General features: G+C 39.2%; 1 protein-coding gene across 4 annotated transcripts in view; it reads right to left on the bottom strand.

The window, feature by feature from the left end:
- Window positions 1-23,034, bottom strand: part of DEG15 (protease-like protein) — a 44,907-nt gene extending 21,873 nt beyond the window's left edge. Inside the window, exons 1-5 of one of the 4 annotated variants that reach the window (XM_088942692.1) lie at window positions 22,809-23,034; window positions 22,673-22,719; window positions 22,394-22,580; window positions 22,217-22,258; window positions 22,010-22,084 (exon numbers count right to left, since the gene is read on the bottom strand). In XM_088942692.1, the coding sequence (XP_088798818.1) occupies window positions 22,010-22,084; window positions 22,217-22,258; window positions 22,394-22,580; window positions 22,673-22,719; window positions 22,809-22,874 (417 nt within the window). In that variant the 5' untranslated portion in view covers window positions 22,875-23,034. Of the gene's footprint in view, window positions 1-21,955; window positions 22,085-22,216; window positions 22,259-22,333; window positions 22,581-22,672; window positions 22,720-22,808 lie in introns of those variants that run through there. The other 3 variants (XM_088942699.1, XM_088942709.1, XM_088942720.1) reach the window with 3 other exon arrangements.
- Window positions 23,035-23,326: the final 292 nt, after the last annotated feature.

The following is a 23,326-nucleotide window of genomic DNA, read 5'->3' as shown; positions in this document are numbered from 1 at the left end:
TTAGGTACCTGAAGAAATTTCCAGGGACAGGTTTACTCTTTAAGAAACATGGGCACATGAGAGTAGAGGTGTATAAAGATGTAGATTAGGTCGGCTCAATGGATGACAGAAAATCCACCAGCATATATTGTACCTTTGTTGGTGAAGACCTTGTGACTTGAAGAAGCAAAAAACTGAGTGTGGTGGCCAAGCCAAGTGCAAAGGCAAAATACAGGGCTATGTCACATGGAGTTGCAAAGTTGCTATGGACCAAGAACCCATTGAGTGAATTAGGATTTCCTTTTGATGATCCTATGTCACTCTATTGTGATAACAAAGATGCCATCAACATCGCAGCCAACCCAGTTCTCCATGATAGAACCAAGCATATTGAAGTGGACAAACATTTCATCAGAGAGAAATTTGAGAAGGGGCAAGTGTGCATTCCCTACATTAGGCCTGATGAACAACTTGCAGTTGTTCTTACTAAAGGATTATGCTCACTACGACATTATGATCTTTGTGACAAGTTGGGGATGATTGACATCTACGCCACAACTTGACGGGGAGTGGTGAAATCTGTACTATATGCCACGGAAGGGCATTTTTGTCTTTTCCTCCTTTTTTATTTTGTCTTGTTCGCCCTAACATATAAATAACAATGTTGGATGCCACCAGTAGGAATTCTTTTTGGCTCTCACATCATTCTTCTTCTTCTCCTTCTTGCTGAAAATAAAATCAATTCAGAATTTGATAGAGTGAGAAAACCTTTTAGATATATCCATATACCTATAATAAAAATGACAGTTTCACATTTTTTGTTTCACCCATGATGTAATTTTGCTTTTTCCAACATTAACCCCTATAACTTTTTTATTTCTCTTCTCCCCGGTCGTTGTTTCACAACTCTACATGTTGTAGTCATGGAGACTGCTAAAACGGTGAAGGATGTTTTACCCCATTAGTTCGTGAAGGCATACACTACTCATCTCAAACAATTGGGGGAAATGGAGCTTCCTCGATCACTCAACTGATATTGTGAAACACCATCCGGCCTATGTAATGCCGGATGGTTTCTAAATCTATAAAACACCATCCGATCGCCACTATACCAAATGGTCTATACACTTGTGAGAATCATACAAAACCTTATGGTTTATTGGGTTCTAGGTGCATTTGATGATGCAACTACAATTAGACATCATACAGAACCTTATGGTTTATTGGGTTCTAGGTGCATTTGATGATGCAACTACAATTAGACCATCTTGGGGATAGATGTTTGCAAGTATAAATGATGTTACAAATTGCAAGCAATTATCCGATCTTTACAATATCATATGGTTTTTAAGTTTGTAGTACACTATCCCAAGGTTCAAAGTATCAATACATATCGGCCGGTATCGACCGATACATATCGTACCAATGGCTTCCCGATATGCCCCTCCAGGGGTTGTATTGGGTTAGACACTGGTTCAGAGGGTAGTCGGGCCTTAAACCGACCCCTCTGAAGCGGTTTTGAAAAAAAAATAAAACCTAAAAAAAAAGTACCGATACAGGCCGATACGCCCTACCAGCGTATCAACTTGTGTCGATACTTTGAACCTTGCACTATCCGATCTTCCATACCGGATGGTCTATACACCTATGAGAATCATATATAACCATGTGGTTTATTTGGTTTTAAAGGAATTTGAGTGTGTTAGATCACCTATATAATTGATGATTGTAACTATAATAGATGACTCAAAATTGTAAACAACCATCCTGCCTGTGTAATGTCAAATGGTTTCTAAGTCTGTAAAACACCATCCGGTCTCCACTATGTCAAATGGTTTGTACAGTTGTGAGAATCATATAAAACCTTGTGGCCTATTGGGTTTTAGATGAATTTGAGAGTGTAAATACTATTTTGTCACTCGACTGATAGATATTTGCAACTGCAATTGATGATTCAAAACTACAAGCAACCATCCAATCTTTATAATACCGGATAGTCGCCAAGCCTGTATAACACCAGTCAATCTGTTGGTTGTCGGATTATGCCTAATTTTTTTTCCTTTGAAGCATTACCTGTTGTTAAGTTGTTAATTAGGTGCTTGAATTTTTTTTCCACACAATAATGCACAAATGAAGTGATTTCTTGTACCAAAGTTTTAGTGAATTGTTTGACCTGTATTGATGCAATTTTTAAGATTTCTACAAGAATTTATGCTAAGAGTAGAATCCAACACGTTTGGTTTTTACCAATGAATTCATGTCAGATGGGACTTCCATCAATACAAAGTGGTGTGGGATTTATATTCGATTAAAAAGTTAGAAACAATGAACGCACAGTGTTCTGCCGCCGCCACTTCTATTTAATATTTAATATTTGAAAGGACACATCTACCCTTGGTATTTACATAACACATAACAATATAAAACTGAAAAATAAATAACAATTAGAATAACAGATTGACCATCAGCTAACCCTAGGATGACTAGGTACATTCTACCCTACGGACAGAGTGGGACCACAGTTGTGGAGCCCACATCAGTGTTCTCTGCATTCCCCCTCAAGTTGGGAGTAAATGTTTATCATTCCCAACTTGGATAGATCCGCCTCTAGCTTCTTTCTTGATACGGTTTTAGTGAGGATATCTGCTAGTTGCATACTGGATGTGATTGATGTAAGGGATGCATACTTTTTGAGATGAGACCCTCTCTTGTACAAAATGTCAATCAACTTCAATGTGTTTGGTTCTGTCATGTTGCACTGGATTATGTGCTATATTAATAGCTGCTTGATTATCACAATACAGTATCAGGGGCTTCTCATACTCAATACCCAACTCCTCAAGTAGAGATCTTAGCCATAAGATTTCAGCCACTCCGTTAGCCATGGACCTATATTTGCTTTAGCACTAGACCGGGAGACAACACTTTGTTTCTTACTTCTCCAAGAGACAAGATTACCTCCCATAAGGGCACAATATCCTGAGGTAGACCTTCTGTCATCAACACTCCCAGCCCAATCGGCATCCGTATAGACCTCCACCTTCATGTGGTTATTGTTCTTAAACAGTATACCCCTACCTGGGCATCTCTTCAAATAGGCTAAAATTCTTTCTGCCGCAAGAAGATGTGTGGTTCTAGGAAAATGCATGTGTTGGCTGACAACACTAACAGCATAAGTAATATATGGCCGAGTGAGGCAGAGATATAGGAGCTTTCCTACCAATCGCTGGAACATAACCTTGTCTTCAAGAGGCTCCCCACTCTCTGCACTAATCCCGTGGTTCTGTTCAATGGGTGTATCCGCAAGCATGACACCTAACTTTCCAGTTTCTGCCAACAAGTCTAGGACATATTTCCTCTGAGAGATAAAGATCCCCTGGTTGGATTTAGCAACCCCAATACCCAAAAAATACCGGAGTACACCAAGGTCTTTCACCTCAAGTTCTTGATGAAGGAGTTGTTTAAGGGACTCAACCTCATGGCTATCATTCCCTGTCACCACAATATCATCAACATATACTGCCAGTAGTGTCAAGGAGGACTCTACCCTCTTGATGAATAGAGTATGATCTGACTGGGCATGTACGTAACCAAATTTCACAAGGGCTAGTCTGAATCTATCGAACCAAGCCCTAGGTGATAGCTTCAAACCATACAAAGCCTTGTTGAGCCGACAGACCTTCTTACCTATTTCTACATCATAGAATCCAGGAGGCAAACGCATGTAAACCTCTTCCGGCAGGTCTCCATTCAGAAAAGCATTTTTCATGTACATTTGGTATAAAGGCCAAGTGTGACTTGCTACAAGGGATAATAGAACTCGAATGGTGGTCATCTTGGCTACCGGGGCAAAGGTCTCCAAGTAATTTATGCCATAAGTTTGTGTGAGCCCTTTTGCAACTAACCGAGCTTTATACCTCTCAATGGATCCATCTGCATAATGCTTCACAGTAAATACCCATCTGCATCCAACTGGTTTCTTTCCTTTGGGCAGATCAACTACCTCCCAGGTGTTATTTTTCAACAGGGCATCCATCTCAACCTGCATTGCATCTTTCCATTCCGAGACGGATAGGGCTTCTTGCATTGTTCTTAGAATAGGGACATTGGAAACGGAACTAAGGTAGGACCTGTAGGTAGGAGATAGGCGATCATAGGACAAAAACTGGAAAATACAATGGGTTGTAGATGTGGTACAATGTCGTTTCCCTTTACGGACGGCAATCGGAAGGTCAAGGTCATCTATAGAAGGTGAAATGGCAATGACAGAGGAAGTCTCTGTGGGCCCTAGGACTGTAATACCTGGACTTGGAGCTGCAGATGAGATTGGAGTTAGCCTGGACTGCTGATGATCAGGATCAACCTGCCTGCACCGCCTGTGATAGACCCTCAACTCTTGATCCCTCTGACCACCCTCACCATTGCAGCTCTCATCACCCAATGGAATAGGTAAATGAACTGCCCCACTCTCACTGCTCTCCCCCTGAGGAGAAACCCAAGGATAATAGGGTGTCTCCTCAAAGAAAGTGACATCCATGGAGACAAACTTCCTCCCTGAGACAGGATCATAGCAGCAATAACCCTTTTGAGTTTGTGCATAACCAAGGAAGATGCATTTGGAGGCCTTGGGTTCGAACTTGGAGTGATGGGGTCCGAGAAGCTGAACAAAGCAGGTACAACCGAATGTGTTTTAAGGGGAATAGAAAACAACTCCTCATTTGGGTATAGAAGGAAAAAAGATCTCATATCAAGAACCCGGGAAGGAACCCGATTAATAAGATATACCACCATGAGGATAGCATCACCCCAGAAGCGAATAGGAACATTGGAAGTAAACACGAGACTTCTAGCCACCTCCTAGATGTGCCTATTCTTTATTTCTGCAACTCCATTCTGCTAAGGTGTATGAGGGCAAGAGCTCTAGTGGATAACCCCATGATTAAGAAGGTAAGATGTCAATGGTTTAGCAAAGTATTCCTTTGCGTTATCAAATCTAAGAACTTTGATCTTGGCATCAAATTGGGTTAGGATCATTTGGTGAAAGCTTTGGGTCAGGGTAGGTGTCTCATCTCATGAACGCATGAGATAAACCCAAGAAAAACGGGTATGGTCATCAACAAATAACAAGAAATATCTGTACCCACCCATGAAAGGGATGTGATAGGGTTCCCAAACATCAGTATGCACAATATCAAAAAAATTATTACTCCTTTTATTGCTCAATAAATAAGGCTTTCTACAATGCTTAGCAAACTCACAACTTTCACACTGCAACTGAGACAACTCAATGGACTTAAATAAAGCTGGAAACAAACTCTTTAGAGACCGAAAGGACAAATGACCTAATCAGTCATGCCAAAGCATAACCGGACTCACACTCTGAGAAACAAAAGACATCTTCTCTACTGACTCTTCCTGACGGAACCTCTCCCCGAGCAGATAGATCCCATTCGTCTCACGGCTAGTCCCAATCACCTTCTTCGTCTCCAAGTCCTGAAAAACACATCGGTCAGGGAAGAAGGTTATTGAGCAGTTCATATGCTTGGAAATACTACTGACTGAAAGAAGATTAGTATCAAGCTTAGGAACATGCAAAACAAATGACAGGGAGATAGTATCTGATAACTTGATGTCACCCTTCACAGAAATAGGAACCAGGGAGCCATCAACAATAGATACTTTATCCCTACCAGAAGACAAATGGTAAGTGGTAAACAGTGAAGGCAAGCTAGTCATGTGGTCGGATGCACCTGAATCTATTACCCAACAAGGTTCAGTAGTACCTGGAGCTGAGGCATGGTAGGCTGAAGCTCGAGTACCTGAATGTGCGAAAGCAGATGTGGCAAGGAGCTAATGGTGGCTGCGGTGGCTGAGCTGAATTTCCAACTTCCTTTTCTAACTGTATTAGGGCAGCCCGAACTGCAGCTAAGGTCTCTAAAGGTGTTCCTCTTGTGCCAGATGAGGATGCTGAATCAGTGTTCATGGCCACATGAGCAGTGCCCTTCTTGCTTCTCAACTTTGCAGGAACCAAGTGAGGATGCAGTTTCCGACATGTTACTTTTGTATGTTTGGGTTTCTTACAATGTTCGCATACCACATCCTTCTTGTCTTCCTTCCTCCTTTCCTTCTCTGAATCACCCCCTGATTTGGGCGTGACCGCTACAAAGGCTGGTGTAAGGGGCTGATGTTGCATCATAACTTTCCTTCTGGTCTCTTCACTATGTACGAATGAATATGCCTGAGAGAAAGTCACATTGTCTCTGGTCAAAATTTGTTGCTGCACAATATCATACTCTGAATTTAGGCCCGCCAGAAACTCAAACACCCGGTTTGTCTCGACCTGCTTTCTATATATCTGTGCATCTTTGGGACTCTCCCACTCAAGAGTCTCTAAGTGATCAATCTCACGCCACAGGGACTGCAAGGTAGAGAAGAATACTGAAATCGGTTTCTCTCCTTGTTTAAGATTTTTCACTTCACATTTCAATTCATATGCTCTGGCAACATTAAGGGGTTGGGAATAAGTTTCTTTCATAACATCCCATATCTCCTTAGTTGTCTTTGCCCACAAGTAATTTCGGCTAATATGAGGTTGCATAGAATTACACAGCCATGTCATAACCAAGTAGTTTTCTTGGATCCACTTGGTATACGTAGGGTCTCCCTTGGGGGTTTCTTTCACATCTCCCAAGAGGTACCCTAATTTACCTCTTCCCCCAATAGCCATCACGGTTGATTGGACCCATTCCAAATAGTTTGATCCATCAAACTTTACGGTTGTAATCTGACCACCCGTCTCGGAAACACTACCATAATTGATGTTCCCAAAGCTACCTTCTGCCTGATTTTTAAACTCCATCTCGGTCAAGTCTCAAAAACAACACTTGGACTATCAATCACAATAAAAAACAGTGTAAGACCAATCTATATTCACAATGTATGTGCACAAAACTGGTATAACTCTGATCTTAAACCAACTAGCAAACACAACAACGGCTGTCCGTAGAGTTCTCACCCCTTAAGAGAGTTCGAAAACCCCAAAAGACTGAAAAAAAAAACAGCTTAGAAGTAGGTCTGATATGCTTGGCAGAATTAGGGTTTTAATCAGTCCTTAAAGTGAACAGTTCAGTTGCACAATCCAATCAATACCGTATAGATAGACTTGCAATAGGGTTAATATGAAACCCTAAAATCTTATCAATGCTAACAAAAAACTTGAGGACAGCTCCAGGTAGATCACAAGGTTCAGTCTAACACTAAGGCTTGCCGCAAGATCACTTTCAAACCCTAGAGAAGAGAGAAACAAAGCTATGGCAGTTCGACCCAACAGTAGGGTTTGCTGTAAAACCCTAGAGAATCGATGGGAGAAAACCCTAGAATGGTTCGGCCGCCCTCTCTAGATAGGTCCAACCTATCTTCTCTGATAGAACTTCTCTTAGAAAGTAAATAACTTACAAGGAAAAAATGTTCGCTGCCTTCCAAGGTTACCTGAACCCTAGTCTTCTCTGATTCTTCCTGACCACCAACACTCTGCAACCGTGACAAGACTTCAACAGCTGCTAGCCCTTCTGGCGATCTCCAAGAATCGGTCTGCGAACTCCACCTTTTCAGCTTCTAGTCCTAGGAGATTCTCATGTGGTTGGTTGGTACTAGACTCACATGAGAAACCCTAACTTGGCTCTGATACCATGTAGTTATTCAAGACTGCTATCAGTCTTGAGCACTAATAAATTTCATGTTCGAAAAGGAGAGAAAGTATAGAGGAAAGAGGAGAAAGAGTAGTGAGAGAGCAGTAGAACACAAACTTTGAAAGGAAGGACAGAATCTCAATGTTCTGTCGCCACCACTTCTATTTAATATTTATAGGTTATGCTAGTTACATGAAAGGACACATCTGCCCTTGGTATTTACATAACACATAACAATATAAAACTGAAAAATAAATAACAACTAGAATAACAGATTGACCATCAGCTAACCCTAGGATGACTACGTATATTCTACCCTACGGACAGAGTGGGACCACAGCTGTGGGGCCCACATCAGTGTTCTCTACACATATATATACATATATAAGCAGGGATCTCCAATCCCATTTGCCATCCCTAATAATCATTGCTATATTGTTAATTTCCTAGAGAAATAACATCTTTATTTCCTCATTGTATATGTTGTTATCCTTATTTATTCTTAACCAATCCCATTTGTACCTTTGTAGCTTCCAAGAGAAAGCTCTACGAGAAAGTAAAAAGCAAAAGACAAATAATACTTACCCAACTAACAAAAGTGATTATGCACTCTCTAGATTCTTTTTTTGTATATTATTGATAATTATTTATTAGAATAATTATCATGTAATCAATTTTCTACAAAGCTGTAATAATCTTTGTACATTATGGTTACAAAAAATTCTAAGTTTTCATAATGTAATTTTTTCTTGATTCTATTTTAAGAAAATTTTTCATATTAAATCATTAGATACATGTGCATAGCACGTGCTCTTCTGCTAGTATATATAGAAACGTTTCTTTGCTTAGTTACATTTGTTAGGAAGATAATCATCTTATAAACCACTTGTTGATAAAAAAAAAAATATCTTATAAATCTCAAAAAGATCTGTTCATTTATACATATCGTTGTAAAGACTCTTTTGAGATGACTAAATGAATGAAATTTGAATTGTTCTTGCAATTTTATGCTTTGGTGCTGAGTCCATCTCTAGGAGCTAACTCTTAGAGAAATATAATGAGCTGACTCCATTAGGATCTAATTTATCCGTACAACAGATATTTTAACAATTTTATCTTAATGTTGGTTCATTCTGTCACTAGTCTTAAACTTTATCTTCTTTGCCTTGTTTCTACCAATTTACCTTTTTCTTTCTTCTCTTTATTTCTTATTTATTCTCTTACTGCTTTTCCAGTTCCTTCTTTACTTCTATTTCTAAGCTTTCTGCGTTTCTCTTAGAGTGTTAGAGATTACATATTTAATGTCCCACGTACCCTCTAGACTTCTATCAACATTCGCTTCACTTAAGCCTCCTATAGACCTTGTTTGAAATCCCTTTTTCACCAATTTACTGGCTTTGTTTTTCTAGTTTGCTGATTATTGAACTCTCCTAATTCTGTCCAGCCTACTTTATTGGTAAACTAGGATGCATCCAAACTACTTAAATAGCTGCTGTTTGGGAGGTCCTGCATCACATGGTATGCACAAATGTACATCTGTTGTTTGCATGACGACACTGCTATACATGTTTGCAGAAACATATTATTGGTTATACCTACCATAACCATGGTTGAAAAGTGATGCATAATGTAGTCCAGCAAAGATAAATGAGAGAATAGAATAAGGAAGAGAGAAGAAGAAGAAGTTCTATTCTGTAGTTCTAGGCTGGCAGCGCCTAAGTTTATATTTATACTTAGGGCAAAAGCTTATAAGAAAATAAAAGAGAAAAAACCAAAAATACCCCTACGCTATTACATTTCATGTTACAACACTCCCCCTCAACTTGGAGCATATATGTCAATCAAGCCCAACTTGTCACACAATTCATTATGCCGCAAATAGTGAAGACCCTTTGTAAGGACATAAGCTAATTGCTCCTTGGAACTAATGTAAGGATTACAAACTTCCCCCCTTTCAAGTTGTTCCCTTATGAAATGCTTGTCAACTTCAATATGCTTGGTCCTGTCATGAAGAACTGGATTGGCTGCAATATTAATGGCTGCCTTGTTGTCACAGTAGAGAGACATTGAACCATCAATAGAGAAGTCCAACTCTCCAATCAAATGTTTTACCCATAGCACTTCAGCAACTCCATGCGCCATGGCCCTATACTCGGCCTCAACACTAGATCTGGCCACTACACTTTATTTTTTGCTCCTCCAAGTGATCAAATTTCCACCAACAAAGGTACAATATCCGGTAGTTGATTTTCTATCATCAACTGCTCCGTCCCAATCTACATCTATGTAGACTTCCACTTCCATACGACCATGTTTCTTGAATAATAACCCAGTTCCTGGATATTTCTTTAGATATCCGAGTACTCTCTCGAGTGCCTCTACATGGGAAGATGTTAGTGCATGCATAAACTAAGGACACCAACAGCATAAGCTATATCTAGCCGAGTCATTGATAGGTAGAGAAGTCTTCCTACCAACCTTTGAAACTTCTTCACATTTGTCACTGGTTCTCCATTACAATCACCAAATCAATGGTTTTCATCAATAGGGGAATCTGCAAGCTTAGCTCTTAAATGTCTTACAAGAGATCTAGGACATATTTCCTTTGAAAGATGAAGAAGCCCTTTTTAGAGCAGGCAACCTCAATACCAAGGAAATAGCGTAGTTGTCCCATATCTTTCACCTCAAACTGCACAGCAAGGGATTCTTTAACTTTTTGAATCTCAGAGTCCCAATTTCCTGTAATCACAATGTCATCAGCGTAGACAATCAATACCACAACATTCTTCTAGTTTCTTTTGACAAACAAAGTATGGTCAGATTGGCACTGCTTAAACCCAATTTGTTGAAGAGCCAAGTGAAATCTGTTGAACTAGGCCCTTGGAGATTGTTTCAAACCATACAAAGATTTTTTTAGTTTGTAAATTTTCCCTTCACACCCTTGTGCTACAAATCCGAGAGTCTGAATCATGTATACTTCTTCCAAATCCCCATTCAAGAACGCATTTTTTATGTCTAGTTGTCGGAGTTCCCAATCAAAGTTAACAGCCAAGGATAGCATAATCCAAATAGTGTTCATTTTAGCAATTGGGGCAAATGTTTCTGCATAATCGACCCCATACACTTGTGTATACCCTTTTGCATCTAATCTGGCCTTATACCTCTCAATCAACCCATCTACTCTATGCTTTACTGTGAATACCCATTGGCTCCTTGCTACAAGAAGATTCATCAACTCTCAAGTGTTGTTTTTGCGTAGAGTACAAATTTCTTCCTTCATTGCATATGTCCATTCAGGTATAGATAAAGCTTCTACAATACTTTTGAGAATGGAAACACAATCGATGGCAATCAAAAAAGCACGAAATGAGGGTGTGATGTTTTCATAGGACAAGAACTAAGCAATAGGATGCTTAGTAGTATATGACCTAACTCCTTTCCTATGAGCAATTGGGACATCAAAATCCTTGGTAGAATCATCAACAGCAATAGGTTCAGTCATGTCAAGGGGAACAAGAGTACCTAGATTTTCCTTCAAAGAGTCAAATGGTGTTGGATGTATAGTCTCTAGCTACTCCACAACCTTTGAATTCATTTGTCCCTTACGGTGCCTCAAGAAGACACGAAATGGAGAGGTGTTAGGAAAAGAGGGAAGAGAAACTTGTGGAGCTTGCCTCTCCTCCTCCACACTATTCTCCCCCAGAGGAGAGGCTTGGAAGAAGGATTCAGATTCAAAAAAGGACATCCATCGATACAAAATACTTATGTGTGACAGGATTAAAGCATTTGTAGCCCTTCCGGAAAGATGGATAACCCAAAAAACACATGGAACCAACTACGTGTCCAACTTACCCTAGTTTGGAGATAGGTCATGAACAAAACACTTACAACCAAACACACGTAGAGGAATAAAAAATATGGGGGATTGAGGGAAAAGAAGTTGATGTGGGCCTTGTATTGCAAGAGGTGTGATGGCATACGATTGATAACATAAGTTGTGGCCATCATAGCATCAACCTAAGATCGTTTTGGAACATTCATGTGAAGCATCATACTACGGGCAACTTCAAGAAGATGTCGGCAACACCATTCTGTTGTGGTGTTCTGGCACACAAGCTTCTATGAAGAAATAAGAGGAGAAAAACTCAGCTAAGTCATGATGAAAGTATTCCTTTGCATTATCTGATTGGAAAATTTGTACTTCAACATGAAATTGAGTAAAAACTGATAAAACTCATATTAGTGTTCGTATATGTTCAGATCAGAAGAAAGAGAAGGAAAAGAGAGAGAAGAGAGGAAGAAAGAGAAGAAAAAGGAGAAAAGGTCACAGCCGAACTAGAGAGAAAAATCAAATCCCTCTAGTTGGCCCTTCTTTTATTTATACTCTTCTAAGATATACAAGGATTACCATTGTGCCCTCACCTAAGTGAGAGCCACATCAGCTGAGCAGTACATATATAACTAAACATAAAAGGACTGTACTACCCTTGTAAAACCGACTCTTAACACTCCCCCTCAAGCTAGTGAGTATATGTCATATAATCACAGCATGTTACATATGTAGTCCACTCTTCCCCGATTCAACCCTTTGGTAAACAGATCTGCCCATTGATTCCCTGTGTTCACATATGTTGCGCTTATCACTCCACTAAGCACCTTCTCACGTACAAAGTGACAATGCACTTCTATGTGCTTTGTCCTTTCATGAAACACTGGATTAGAGGAGATATGAACTGCAACTTCATTATCACAGTATAGCTTCATAGGAGTGTCAATCGAATATCCCATCTCCTCTAGTAGATGCTTCAACCACACTAGTTCATATGTCGTGTGAGCCATAGCCCTATATTCAGCCTCCGCATTGCTTCTTGCTACCACTGTCTGCTTCTTACTCTTCCATGTCACTAAGTTCCCACCAAGAAAAGTGCAATACCCTGTAGTGGACCTTCTATCAAATATGGACCTGGCCCAATCAACATCCGTGTATCCCTCTATCTCAAGATTTCCTCCACTCTTACAATAAACCGCGACCTGGAGCACCTTTCAAATACCTCACAATCCTTAGGACTGCCTCCCAATGTGGGATTCTAGGATTCTACATAAATTGACTAACTACACTGACCGCAAATGAGATATCAGGTCGAGTGATGGTTAGGTAATTAAGCTTACCCACCAGGCTTATGTACCTTTTCGAATCCTCAAACTCCTCACCTGTATTACTACCCAATCTAACATTTAGTTCCATAGGTGTTTCAGCTGGTCTAGCACCCAAAAACCTATTTCCTCTGGCACAGATTAATACATTCTTGGACCATATAACCTCTATCCCTAGAAGGTATCTTAATTTGCCAAGATCCTTTGTCTGGAAGTGATCATGCAAGTAATTCTTCAACCTATCAATTTCTGGTTTGTCACTACCTGTGATGACAATGACATCTACATATACCACCAAGAGAATCTTCACAGCATTTAATTCATAGCTGAATACAGAATGGTCAACCTGACACTTTCATTCCAAACTTCTTCACCACTTCACTAAATCTCCCAAACCATGCATGGGGAGATTGTTTAAGTCCATAAATAGCCTTCTTAAGTCTACATATCTTCTCACCCTCCCCCTGAGCAACAAACCCTGGTGGTTGCTCCATGTACACCTCCTCAAGAAGATCACCATGCAAAAAAGCATTCTTGATGTCAAGCTGAAACAAGGGCCAATCAAACATAGCAGCAAGAGAAATTAGAACACGAACTTACCCAATTTTGGCAACCGAAGAGAAGGTGTTTGTTTAATCAATACCATACTACTGTGAATAACCTTTGGCAACTAACCGAGCTTTCAATCGTTCAACACTCCCATCAGGTAAGTATTTAACCGTGTACACCCACTTACAGCCAACCACATTCTTACCAAGAAGAAGAGTGGTGAGGTCCCACGTATGAGTACGAGTCAGGGCCGAGAGTTCTTCTTCCATTGCTTGGCGCCATCCTGGAGAAATGAGGGCTTCCTGGACATCCTTGGGAGCAGAGACAGAGGATAACATAGAAACAAACTGTCGATGGGAAGCCGAAAGGTGAGATACCGAAACATAATTGGAAATGGGATGGAGAGTACAACTGCATTTACCTTTCCGCAAAGCAATAGGAAGATCAAGGTCAGAACTTGGGGTTGGGGCTAGGGTGGGATCAAGCCGGATCTGTCGACGGTGACAAAGCTAGGGGAGGAGCCGATGCCTGACGATGTGTATACACTTGCCGGATAGGTGGTCCTCTCTTAGGTAGCTGCACTAGAGGCGAAGACTGGGTCACAACTGGAACAAGAGGAATGGAATTCTCAACAGGAACTAGGAGAGGGGGTGACGGCAACAGAGGAGAAGTATCCAACTTGGAAAAGAAAGGAACAGACTCGAAAAATGTAACATCAAAACACACAAAAGAACACCGAGAACAAGGGTTATAACACTTATAACCATTTTGAGTCCTGGAATAGCCAAGAAAGACACACTTAGTGGATCAAGCATCTAACTTGTCCATTACAAGCCCGAGATTATGAACGAAACACACGCATCCAAAAGCTCTGGGAGTAAGGGGAAAAGGAGACAACGTGGGAAACAGAACAGAGAAAGGGGACTGACTTTCAATGACAGACATGGGCATGCAATTAATAAGAAAGCAAGATGTAAATACGGAATTACTCCAAAAGGGTTTAGGGACATTCATCTGGTGTAAGAGGGACCGAGTAGTTTCCAAAAGGTGACAGTTCTTTCTTTCAGCCACTCCATTTTGTTGAGGGGTGTAGGTACATGAGGTTTGATGGATAATGCCATGTTGTTCCAAATATTCTTGAAAGTGTGTGGGAAAATACTCACGGTCATTATTAGAATGAAGAATTTTAATATATACACCAAATTGATTGCGAATTTCAGCATAAAATTTCTAAAATATAGAAAACAATTCACTATTTTCTTTCATAAGGTAAAGCCATGTCATCCTTGAATAATCATTAACAAAAATTACAAAGTACTTTATAACCATTATAAGACACTACTCTGTTTGGACCCCAGATGTCCGAATGAACTAAAGAAAAAGGACTCGAAGTACGACTATCAACTCTAGGACTAAAGGAAACATGATGATGTTTCCCAAACTGACACGACTCACAATTTAAATTAGAAAGACGACGCAATGATGGAACAAATAACTGAAGAGCTCTAAGACACAGATGATCAAATCTTCAATGCCACTGATGAGGGGAGAGAGATAACTGAAGAGTTGTTGTCGAACCACCTCCATTAAGATAATACGGTCCACCAGCTTCATGCCCTCCACCAATCTTCATCCCTGTCTTGAGATCCTGAACACACAAGAGGAAGCGTAAAAAGTTATTGAGAAATTAAGAGACTGAGCCAATTTACTAACAAACATCAGGTTAAAGAAAAACTTGGGAACATATAAAACTGAGGAGAGGGATAATGAGTTTGTGTCAACATTACCAACACCATATATGGCTGATGTAGAGCCATTGGCAAGAGTAACAGATTGGGAAGTGGAGGATGGAGAAATGGATGAAAACACACCTAGAGTTCCAGTCATATGATCAGAAGCTCCAGAATCTATAATCCAACGGGAAGATGTGGATGTCAGACAAGTCGTACCTATGTGTACATGAGTAGCTGTGTTCTGTTGAGATACACCCTAAATGAACCGCTCATACTCATCCTATGAAACACTCACCATCTCCTTTCTAGAAGCATCTGTAGATGTAGTGGGGATCTGATCAGTGATTTGAGAATCTTGTCTTGAGCTACCACCATTTACAGTTGCATGATTCGCCCAAGTTGAAGGTGGGCCATGTAGATTGTAGCAAAAGTTGATAGTTTGTCCCTCCATACCACAATGAGTACACCTTCTTTGAGTATTACCACATCCCCTACCATGGGCTCCCCCTGAGTCTCACCCTCCAACACGACCACCACCACAATTATACATTCCACCACCACCACAACCATACATGGGTCCACCACCACTACCACGACCATGCTAACCTCCTCTACCACCACGACCTCCCCCTCTCGTAACTGCAAATGCAAACCTATCTGATATAGTGGAAGTCTCTGTGGGTCCAACCGAAATTCTCCGAAGACGAGCAAACACTTCCTCAAGAGAGGGAAGAGCAGATCCACCTAATATTTGTGCCCATACGGCTTCATACTCAAATTTCAGCCCTACTAAAAATATGGTCACATCCAACTGCTCTCTTGTTGTTGCTGAATTTTGACATCAGGTGTAAGAGGATGATAAACATTCAATTCATTTCGTAAATTTCTCATACTGGCATAATAGTCCTCAAGACTCTGATTCCCTTGTTGTTAGTAAACCCTAGTAGTGTTATCTTGTCCAGAATATAGTTTCCTTGCATGATCCCAGACTTCCTTGACTGTATCTAAAAACATGAAGTTCGCACTAATTTTGGACTCCATATTGTTTCGTAGCCAAGTCATAATGTGAGCATCCTCCTGCTCCCATTCATCATATCCCGAAGAATCAATTGGTTTCACTTTCTTTTTGGCTTTCAGGAAAACTTCAACAGACTTAGCCCAAGGGACATAATTCTCACCATTCAGTTTTATAGATGTCATCTACACATTCAGATAATCAGAAGGCACCATCACACTTGATTTGTATTCACTACTGTCTCCCATAACTGCACATAAAAGGGGGAAGTTGTACCACTAAATTGTTACTCTACTACCCTAATAAATCACCACACTCCACACAAATGACTGAACACCACTAGGGTTCCTAGTACCAGGCTTCAGCAATAGCACTCACAACCATTCACCACTGTTTCAGCAACAATATTCACAACTGTTCACCACTTTTAGCAACAACACTACTATTGTCGTTTACTGTCAGCACTAGAAACCCTCACAACACACCTCACAAATAATACTTTTTGTTCTGCAACAAATAAAAGAACCTTGCTACATACCACAACTTAATTCGAAGATCATGTACCTGTCAAGTAAAGGATACCAAGTCTGCATTGTCACCATCACAAAACCAGACCTCTTCGAATTGCGAGTAGAGGGTTTTCTACCAACCACACAAAACCACAACAACTGCATTCATTAGAGGCATGGAAACCCCCAAAAGGAGAAAACGACCAGTCCTTTTCCTTCTTTCTAGAAGACTCTAAATATCAATGAGAATTCTGCAAAACCCTAAAAAGGAATGCGCAGAACATAGAGAAAAGGAGACAATTGATCTGAACTGATTATCGTGGCTCTGATACCATGATAAAACTCAGATTAGATGTTCATATATGTTCAGATCAAAAGAGAGAGAAGGAGAGGAAGAAAGAGAAGAAAAAAGGAGAAAAGGTCACAGCCGAACTAGAGAGAAAAATCAAATCCCTCTAGTCGACCCTTCTTTTATTTATACTCTTCTAAGATATACAAGGATTACCATTGTGCCCTCACTTAAGTGAGATCCACATCAGTTGAGCAGTACATATATAACTAAATATAAGAGGATTGTACTACCCTTATACAACCGACTCTAACAAAAACCATGCGGTGGAAATCTTTCACAATTTTGGGTACTTCTTCTCTAGAATGCATAGGATATAGCCAAGTGTATCTCAAATAATCATCAATAAAGTTGATAAAATACTTGTACCCACCCTTTGTAGGTATGTTCACATGGCCCCAAACATCAAAAAAGACAACATGGAAAGGCAAAGCGGATCTTTTATTATTTGATGGAAAAGTTGTTCTACAATGCTTACTTAATTGACATGTTTGACATTGTAAACTAATGATAGACACAGACTTAAAAGTTCAGGAAACATAACATTCAAAGACTCAAAGGACAAATGACCAAGGAGATTATGCCACAACCACAATTGACATTTTGTAGACTGACTCATAAGACTCACAGGAGTTGATGCCGCAGGACCAGCAAGATGTAGAGGCCATCAACCATATCTCCTTTACCAATCGTCCTCCTCGAGGCTAAATTCTGAAAAACACAAGAACGAGGAAAAAAAGTTATACAACGGTTTAAGGATTGAGTAATACTATTTATGGACAACAAATTAATAAGAAGTTTGGGAACGTAAAGGGCATGGAGTAAAACAAGGCCATTAGGAAGGAATACAAATCCCTGACCAACAATAGTGGATAGAGACCCATCAGCAAGTCTCATTTTATCCCTCCCAGAGAGGATAGTAGGTCTAAAATAAATTTGACTTACCAATCATATGGTTTGAATCCCTTAAGTTAATGATCCAAGATGACTCAGGAAAAGAGGTACACACATAAAATGCTTGGTTGCCCACTTGGGATCAGAACCACTAGGATGCTCTTGAGAAATTCCAGTAGTCAGATTATTTGATTGGTAATCTTGTGCAGCCAGATTTGCATAAGTAAATTTCTTCTGAGAAGGCTTCTTTGAAGTGTCTTGATTCTTGGTTGCCCACTTGGGCTTCCTCACTAGCTCCCAACAAGTCTCCCGAGTGTGTCTAGGCTTTTGACAATGAGTGCACCACAGTTTGTCCTTGACCTCATTTTTCCTTGATTCTCCCTTTTCATTCCAATGTTGCCCCCTCTTGTAGCTAGGGCAACAAGTTGCTCCCCCTCAAAAACATTCATTAGATTTTTTCTGCTCTCTTCATATTGAACTAAGGCATATACCTCCTGAACTGAAGGAAGTTCCCTACTTCCTAAAATTTGTACCCAAAGAGGTTCATAAATAGGATTCAGCCCCAACAAGAAAACAAACACTCGTTGTTGGAAGACAAGTTTTTTTGTATGCCTTTGCATCCTCATCATTCTTCCACTCAATAATCTGATAATAGTCCAACTCCTTCCATACAGAAGTAAGGGCTGAATAGTATAGATAGGCTATGGTCTCCTTGCTTACAAGTAGATGATTTTGCTTGGAGCTGATAAATCTTGGCAAAATGCCTCTATTAAAATAGGTTGTCTTGTCTTGTCTTGTTCCCAAATCTCACAAACTGTATCAGCCCATATGAAATTTTTATTTACATGAGGCAGCATGGAACCTAACAGCCATGATATAACCATGTTGTTTTCTTGATCCCATCTATCATATTCATCTGTACTAGACTTTAGTTCTTTAATTTTTTTATTTTTTCACTTATGTAACCAGCCTTCCCCCTAGCTGTGATATAAAGTTTGATGCCTTTGGACCATTCCAGATAATTTAGGCCATCAAAGGGGGTAGTAGACAAAGAAAAATTTATGCTGTCCATTCCCCCATTAAGGTTTCCTTGATGGGAAGTAATACCAGAGGTTGTTGAATCCTCAGTAGCCATTTTTCCCAATATTTTACTGCTGATTTTCCAAGAAAAAAGGACTGAGGCAGAAGTTCTGTACTTCTAAAGCACTGTAGTTTAAGAAGGCTCCAAAAAACAGGTTCAGCTGGACTGTAGGTCAGTAAACCCTAGACGAAACACTTCAGCTTATAAAAAAAGGAGACAACCAGCCCCTACAACCCCAAACTGTGACATTCACAGTAGTCAAACACTTAAATATGAATGACATACCTGGAGTACAGTAATAATTCCACAACCTGCGGTCCATAAAAAACCAGGAGAAAACCCTAGAAATACTGCTTACTGCATTCGGATGCCACCACAAACCTCTTCTTGGTACAATGACCAAGAGAGGAAAAAGAAAAAAACGAAGACTGAAAGGCTAGGTCAGTCCAATGGAGTCTTCACTTCCTCTTCCAATCAAATAACCCAGTTTCAGATAGAGAACACAATCTGAGAAGGTTGCGTCCAGATAAGAGCTCTGATACCATGTAGTCCAGCAAAGATAAAAGAGAGAATAGAAGAAGGAAGAGAGAAGAGAGAAGAGAGAACAAAGAGAGAAGAAGAGGAGTTCTATTCTGTAGTTCTAGGCTGGCAGCACCTAAGTTTGTATTTATACTTAGGGCGACAACTTATAACAAAATAAAAGAGGAAAAAGCAAAAATACCCCTACGCTAGTACATTACATGTTACAATACATAACAAATTACATGGTCCACTAATGACTAGCAAAAAAGGCATAGCCAATAACAGCCACTTGACCATGCAAATGACAACAACCAAGATGTGAGCTTATAATCAAGGTTCAAAGCATCAATACTCTCAACACATTGCATATCAAGAGTTTATTTTAATCAAAACTCCTTTTTTTACTTTTTGGTTTGATAATTCGACAGGTGACATGTCACATCAGTCATAAGGTGTAAAACAATTGAAATCACCTAACCCCTATTATTGAGAGTAACGGTGATCCAGAAAAGCAATACATATTGGTCAATACAGACCAATATATTTTGATATTTTGAACCATGCTTATAATAAGCCCATCGGTGGGATGGTTATCTTCCCAAAAGAAAAGCTTGACATTGACATATTAGAGTAATTCCAATATGAGTAAAATAAACTCTTAATGATATTCAAGAAAACAGAAGAAAAAGTATGATAAACACCCCAAGAGTTGGAGTTTAACACTGAAGCTCAATAAAATCAGAATACAAAGAGCCTCTCCTCCTACCTCAGCACATTATCAGCCCTTTACTTCTCTGCTCTAGAAACAAGAGAGAATGAGTTATCTTACAACCCAACCAACTCTTGAATATTGTGATGGCTTTTGACTCTTACCTTAATATCCAAACAATAAACAAAGACCTAAGTTTTATGCTAGAAAACATAAGACCTAATAAATATTAGGAAAGCTAGTTTAAACTAAAAGGTGAGCACTTACTAAAATTCACATATCCATTATTCATCAAGTTGATGGCTCTTGCCCTTTCTATTGTTATATAATAAATGGGTAGAGTTTAATGATTAACCATTAGTAATGTAATTGACTCGATAAAATACCATAATTCCACTTTTTCATGTCAAATCAAAATAAAGAATTTATCTTTATTTGTTTCTGATTAGTAATAGATCAAAAGAACTCGTTAATTGGAAATCAAACTAGAAAAGGCAAGTAAAGAAGTTAATATTTCTTAAATCTAAGACCCAAAGAAGAAAAGTGGCAAACAAGAAATGTTTTGAAGAAGCAGAAGCCAAACCATGTACGATATGATAGTCTGAAAGAAAGGGTGTTTATGAAGAGATGTACATTACCATACAAAAAACATAAACAGACATCCTCCAATACTAAAATTAAGGAAACAAGCAATATGTAAAAAGAGCTCATCCACCGTAGCATTTAAATCCATTGGAATTGGCCTAATTTGAACTAACATTTGCCCCATGGATTCCCTAATCATGTTAAAATAGTGCTCAAGCCTCCAAGGGCCACCATTACGACATACAAGTCAATGCACAATATATAAATCTAAGTAAGCTAATTTTAACATAAAGATATGTCAAACATCTATGTCCCCTTCATCCAAAAAAAGATGCGTCTTTGTGGAAATTTTGAGGTCGTCTCACTATATGAACATTTTGAACCCTGAACTAATTGCATTTCAATACATTATACACCAATTCCAGTTTGACACTCAACAGGCCGTTACCAAAAAGGTATGAAAATAGAATGAAAGATATAAAAAGGCCATTACCAAGTATTGGTCCTCACTATCCTGGGTACAGACCTTACCTCCAACGATTTTGGAGCAAGTGGCTGCTGTAAGATTTGAACCCTATTTCTCAAGTTTGTCAGCCTAAAATTTTACTACTAGACCAAGCAATGACCCTTAAATATATGAGAAGATATACCCTAAAAAGTGGTAAATTTAATTTAGATAGGACCCTAAAAGAATGTGAAAGCTTATTAGAAGATTCAAGGTGTGAAGTCTATAGAGTACACAACTAGTCACTAAACATGTAAACTTGTGAGAAAATTCTCATGCCAAAAGTTTTCAAATTTCAAATGCACCAGTAATAGTAAGGATGGCCACAAGCATCAGAATTACTGCGGTTTCAAGTAAAAAAAAAAGGTGGGCTTTGTCTAATAGCCTGCACATATAATAATTTTAATTTTCTCATGACTGTAAATGGATAAAGAGTACATCTGAAACATGTAAATTTCCTTTTATCAAGGTTGTTAAACTTCATGCCCATCACTTGAGATCTGAATCTCTCCATTTGCTGAGATTTCACAAGGATTATTCTAGGAAAAAATGTGAGTTGCATCCAAATAATAGTAAATGAAAAATTATATCACAGATTGCACTCAAAACAAGAATAGATGAAACAAAGATAATTCTCAGAAAATGTAAGTGGCATCCAAGTAATCGTAAATGAAAAGCTGTACCATAGATTGTACAGAGAACAAAAACAGATGAAGCTACAAATCTTTGATGAATACCAGTGCTAAAAGTTCTGACCGGAGCCAAAGGGGAGTTCCCTTGTCCGTTTCACCAAGATTTTCGCCCACCTTTGTCTTGAACCAGAAATAGAATGTGTTAGTTTAAAATTCCAAAGACAGAAAACAGAAGAAATTATGTAAAAACAAGGATTAAGGATAAAGTCCTTCCATTTCAAAAGAAATACAAATAGCACTTTATGCCTCTACCATAACATCAATCTGAGCACCAGGAATCAACTCAGGGGGAGCCTGCAGAAAATTGACAACAAGTCAATAAACCCAACTGAAGCTAAAACTCAACAAGCCAAATTAAAAGAACCTCACCCATTAACCTCAACAAAACATTCAAAGCACCAATAAGGCGTGAAAAGAAATGACTTCAACCTGCGCAGCGCTCTCTCGATACTGTAAAGATAGGAAAGGCTCCATGATTGATGCAACAGTAACAACCAGAGCCAACCCAGACGAAGATTTCCGTTCAATACCACCCAGGGCATGCTTAAAGATTGAAAACTCGCTAAAGGAATTCGGCAACAACATTCCAGATGCCGAAAGGGTAGTGATGCCAGACCTGAGCCCAATAGTAGATAATTCAACAAACTGTATCAAATACCCAAAGCTCATATAATCAGAGTGTTAACTAATTTTCATTGCTTTACTTACTGATATTGGTGGAAAGCATGCCCCCGCATCTTCAGACCCTTTGGGTCCTGGAATTGATCAAATATTACAGCTAGAAATATAATAAAATAACAAATCAAACCATCTTGAACAAACAACCCATGAGAGAGAAACTTACCGGGCCCTGGATCCTAACCATGACGGCGAAGTTCCTAGCAAATTGGACGATTTCCGGCAACTCCATGTGCAAGGATGTGTGGCGGGAGACTCTGATCTTCTCTCGGGAGCATGAGCACGAGAAGCTGAGCCTGCGCTTGCGACTTGCCTGACTCGTTTATTAGTTTTTCTTTTCTTTTCTTTTTTTTCAATTGTTCATAGTTCGTATAACTCTTTCATTCTTCGCCTTTCGGAAAAGTACGGATAGGCCTATTAAAGATTTCTGAATTCCACGGCAAATCTATAAACATTCAAAATGTAAAATACGTACCCCAACCATAAATTGAGGTTAAAAATTCTGAACATGGGCTAAACCGTTATTTCCAGTCGAATTCGCATCAAATTTGAATATTAAATAGATTAAAAATTATGAAAATTTTATATATTATTAATAAAATTGATTAAAATTTACTTTAATATTATATTTTTATGAAAAAATGAAGTTAACATTAATTTTATAAAATTTGAACATGTGACAAT

Source organism: Nelumbo lutea, chromosome 1 (assembly GCF_056320005.1).
Source record: "Nelumbo lutea isolate HS-2025 chromosome 1, American lotus-T2T, whole genome shotgun sequence".
Classification (NCBI taxonomy): domain Eukaryota; kingdom Viridiplantae; phylum Streptophyta; class Magnoliopsida; order Proteales; family Nelumbonaceae; genus Nelumbo; species Nelumbo lutea.
The sequence above is the reverse complement of the archived record's forward strand: the minus strand, read 5'-3'. Positions and strand labels throughout refer to the sequence as shown.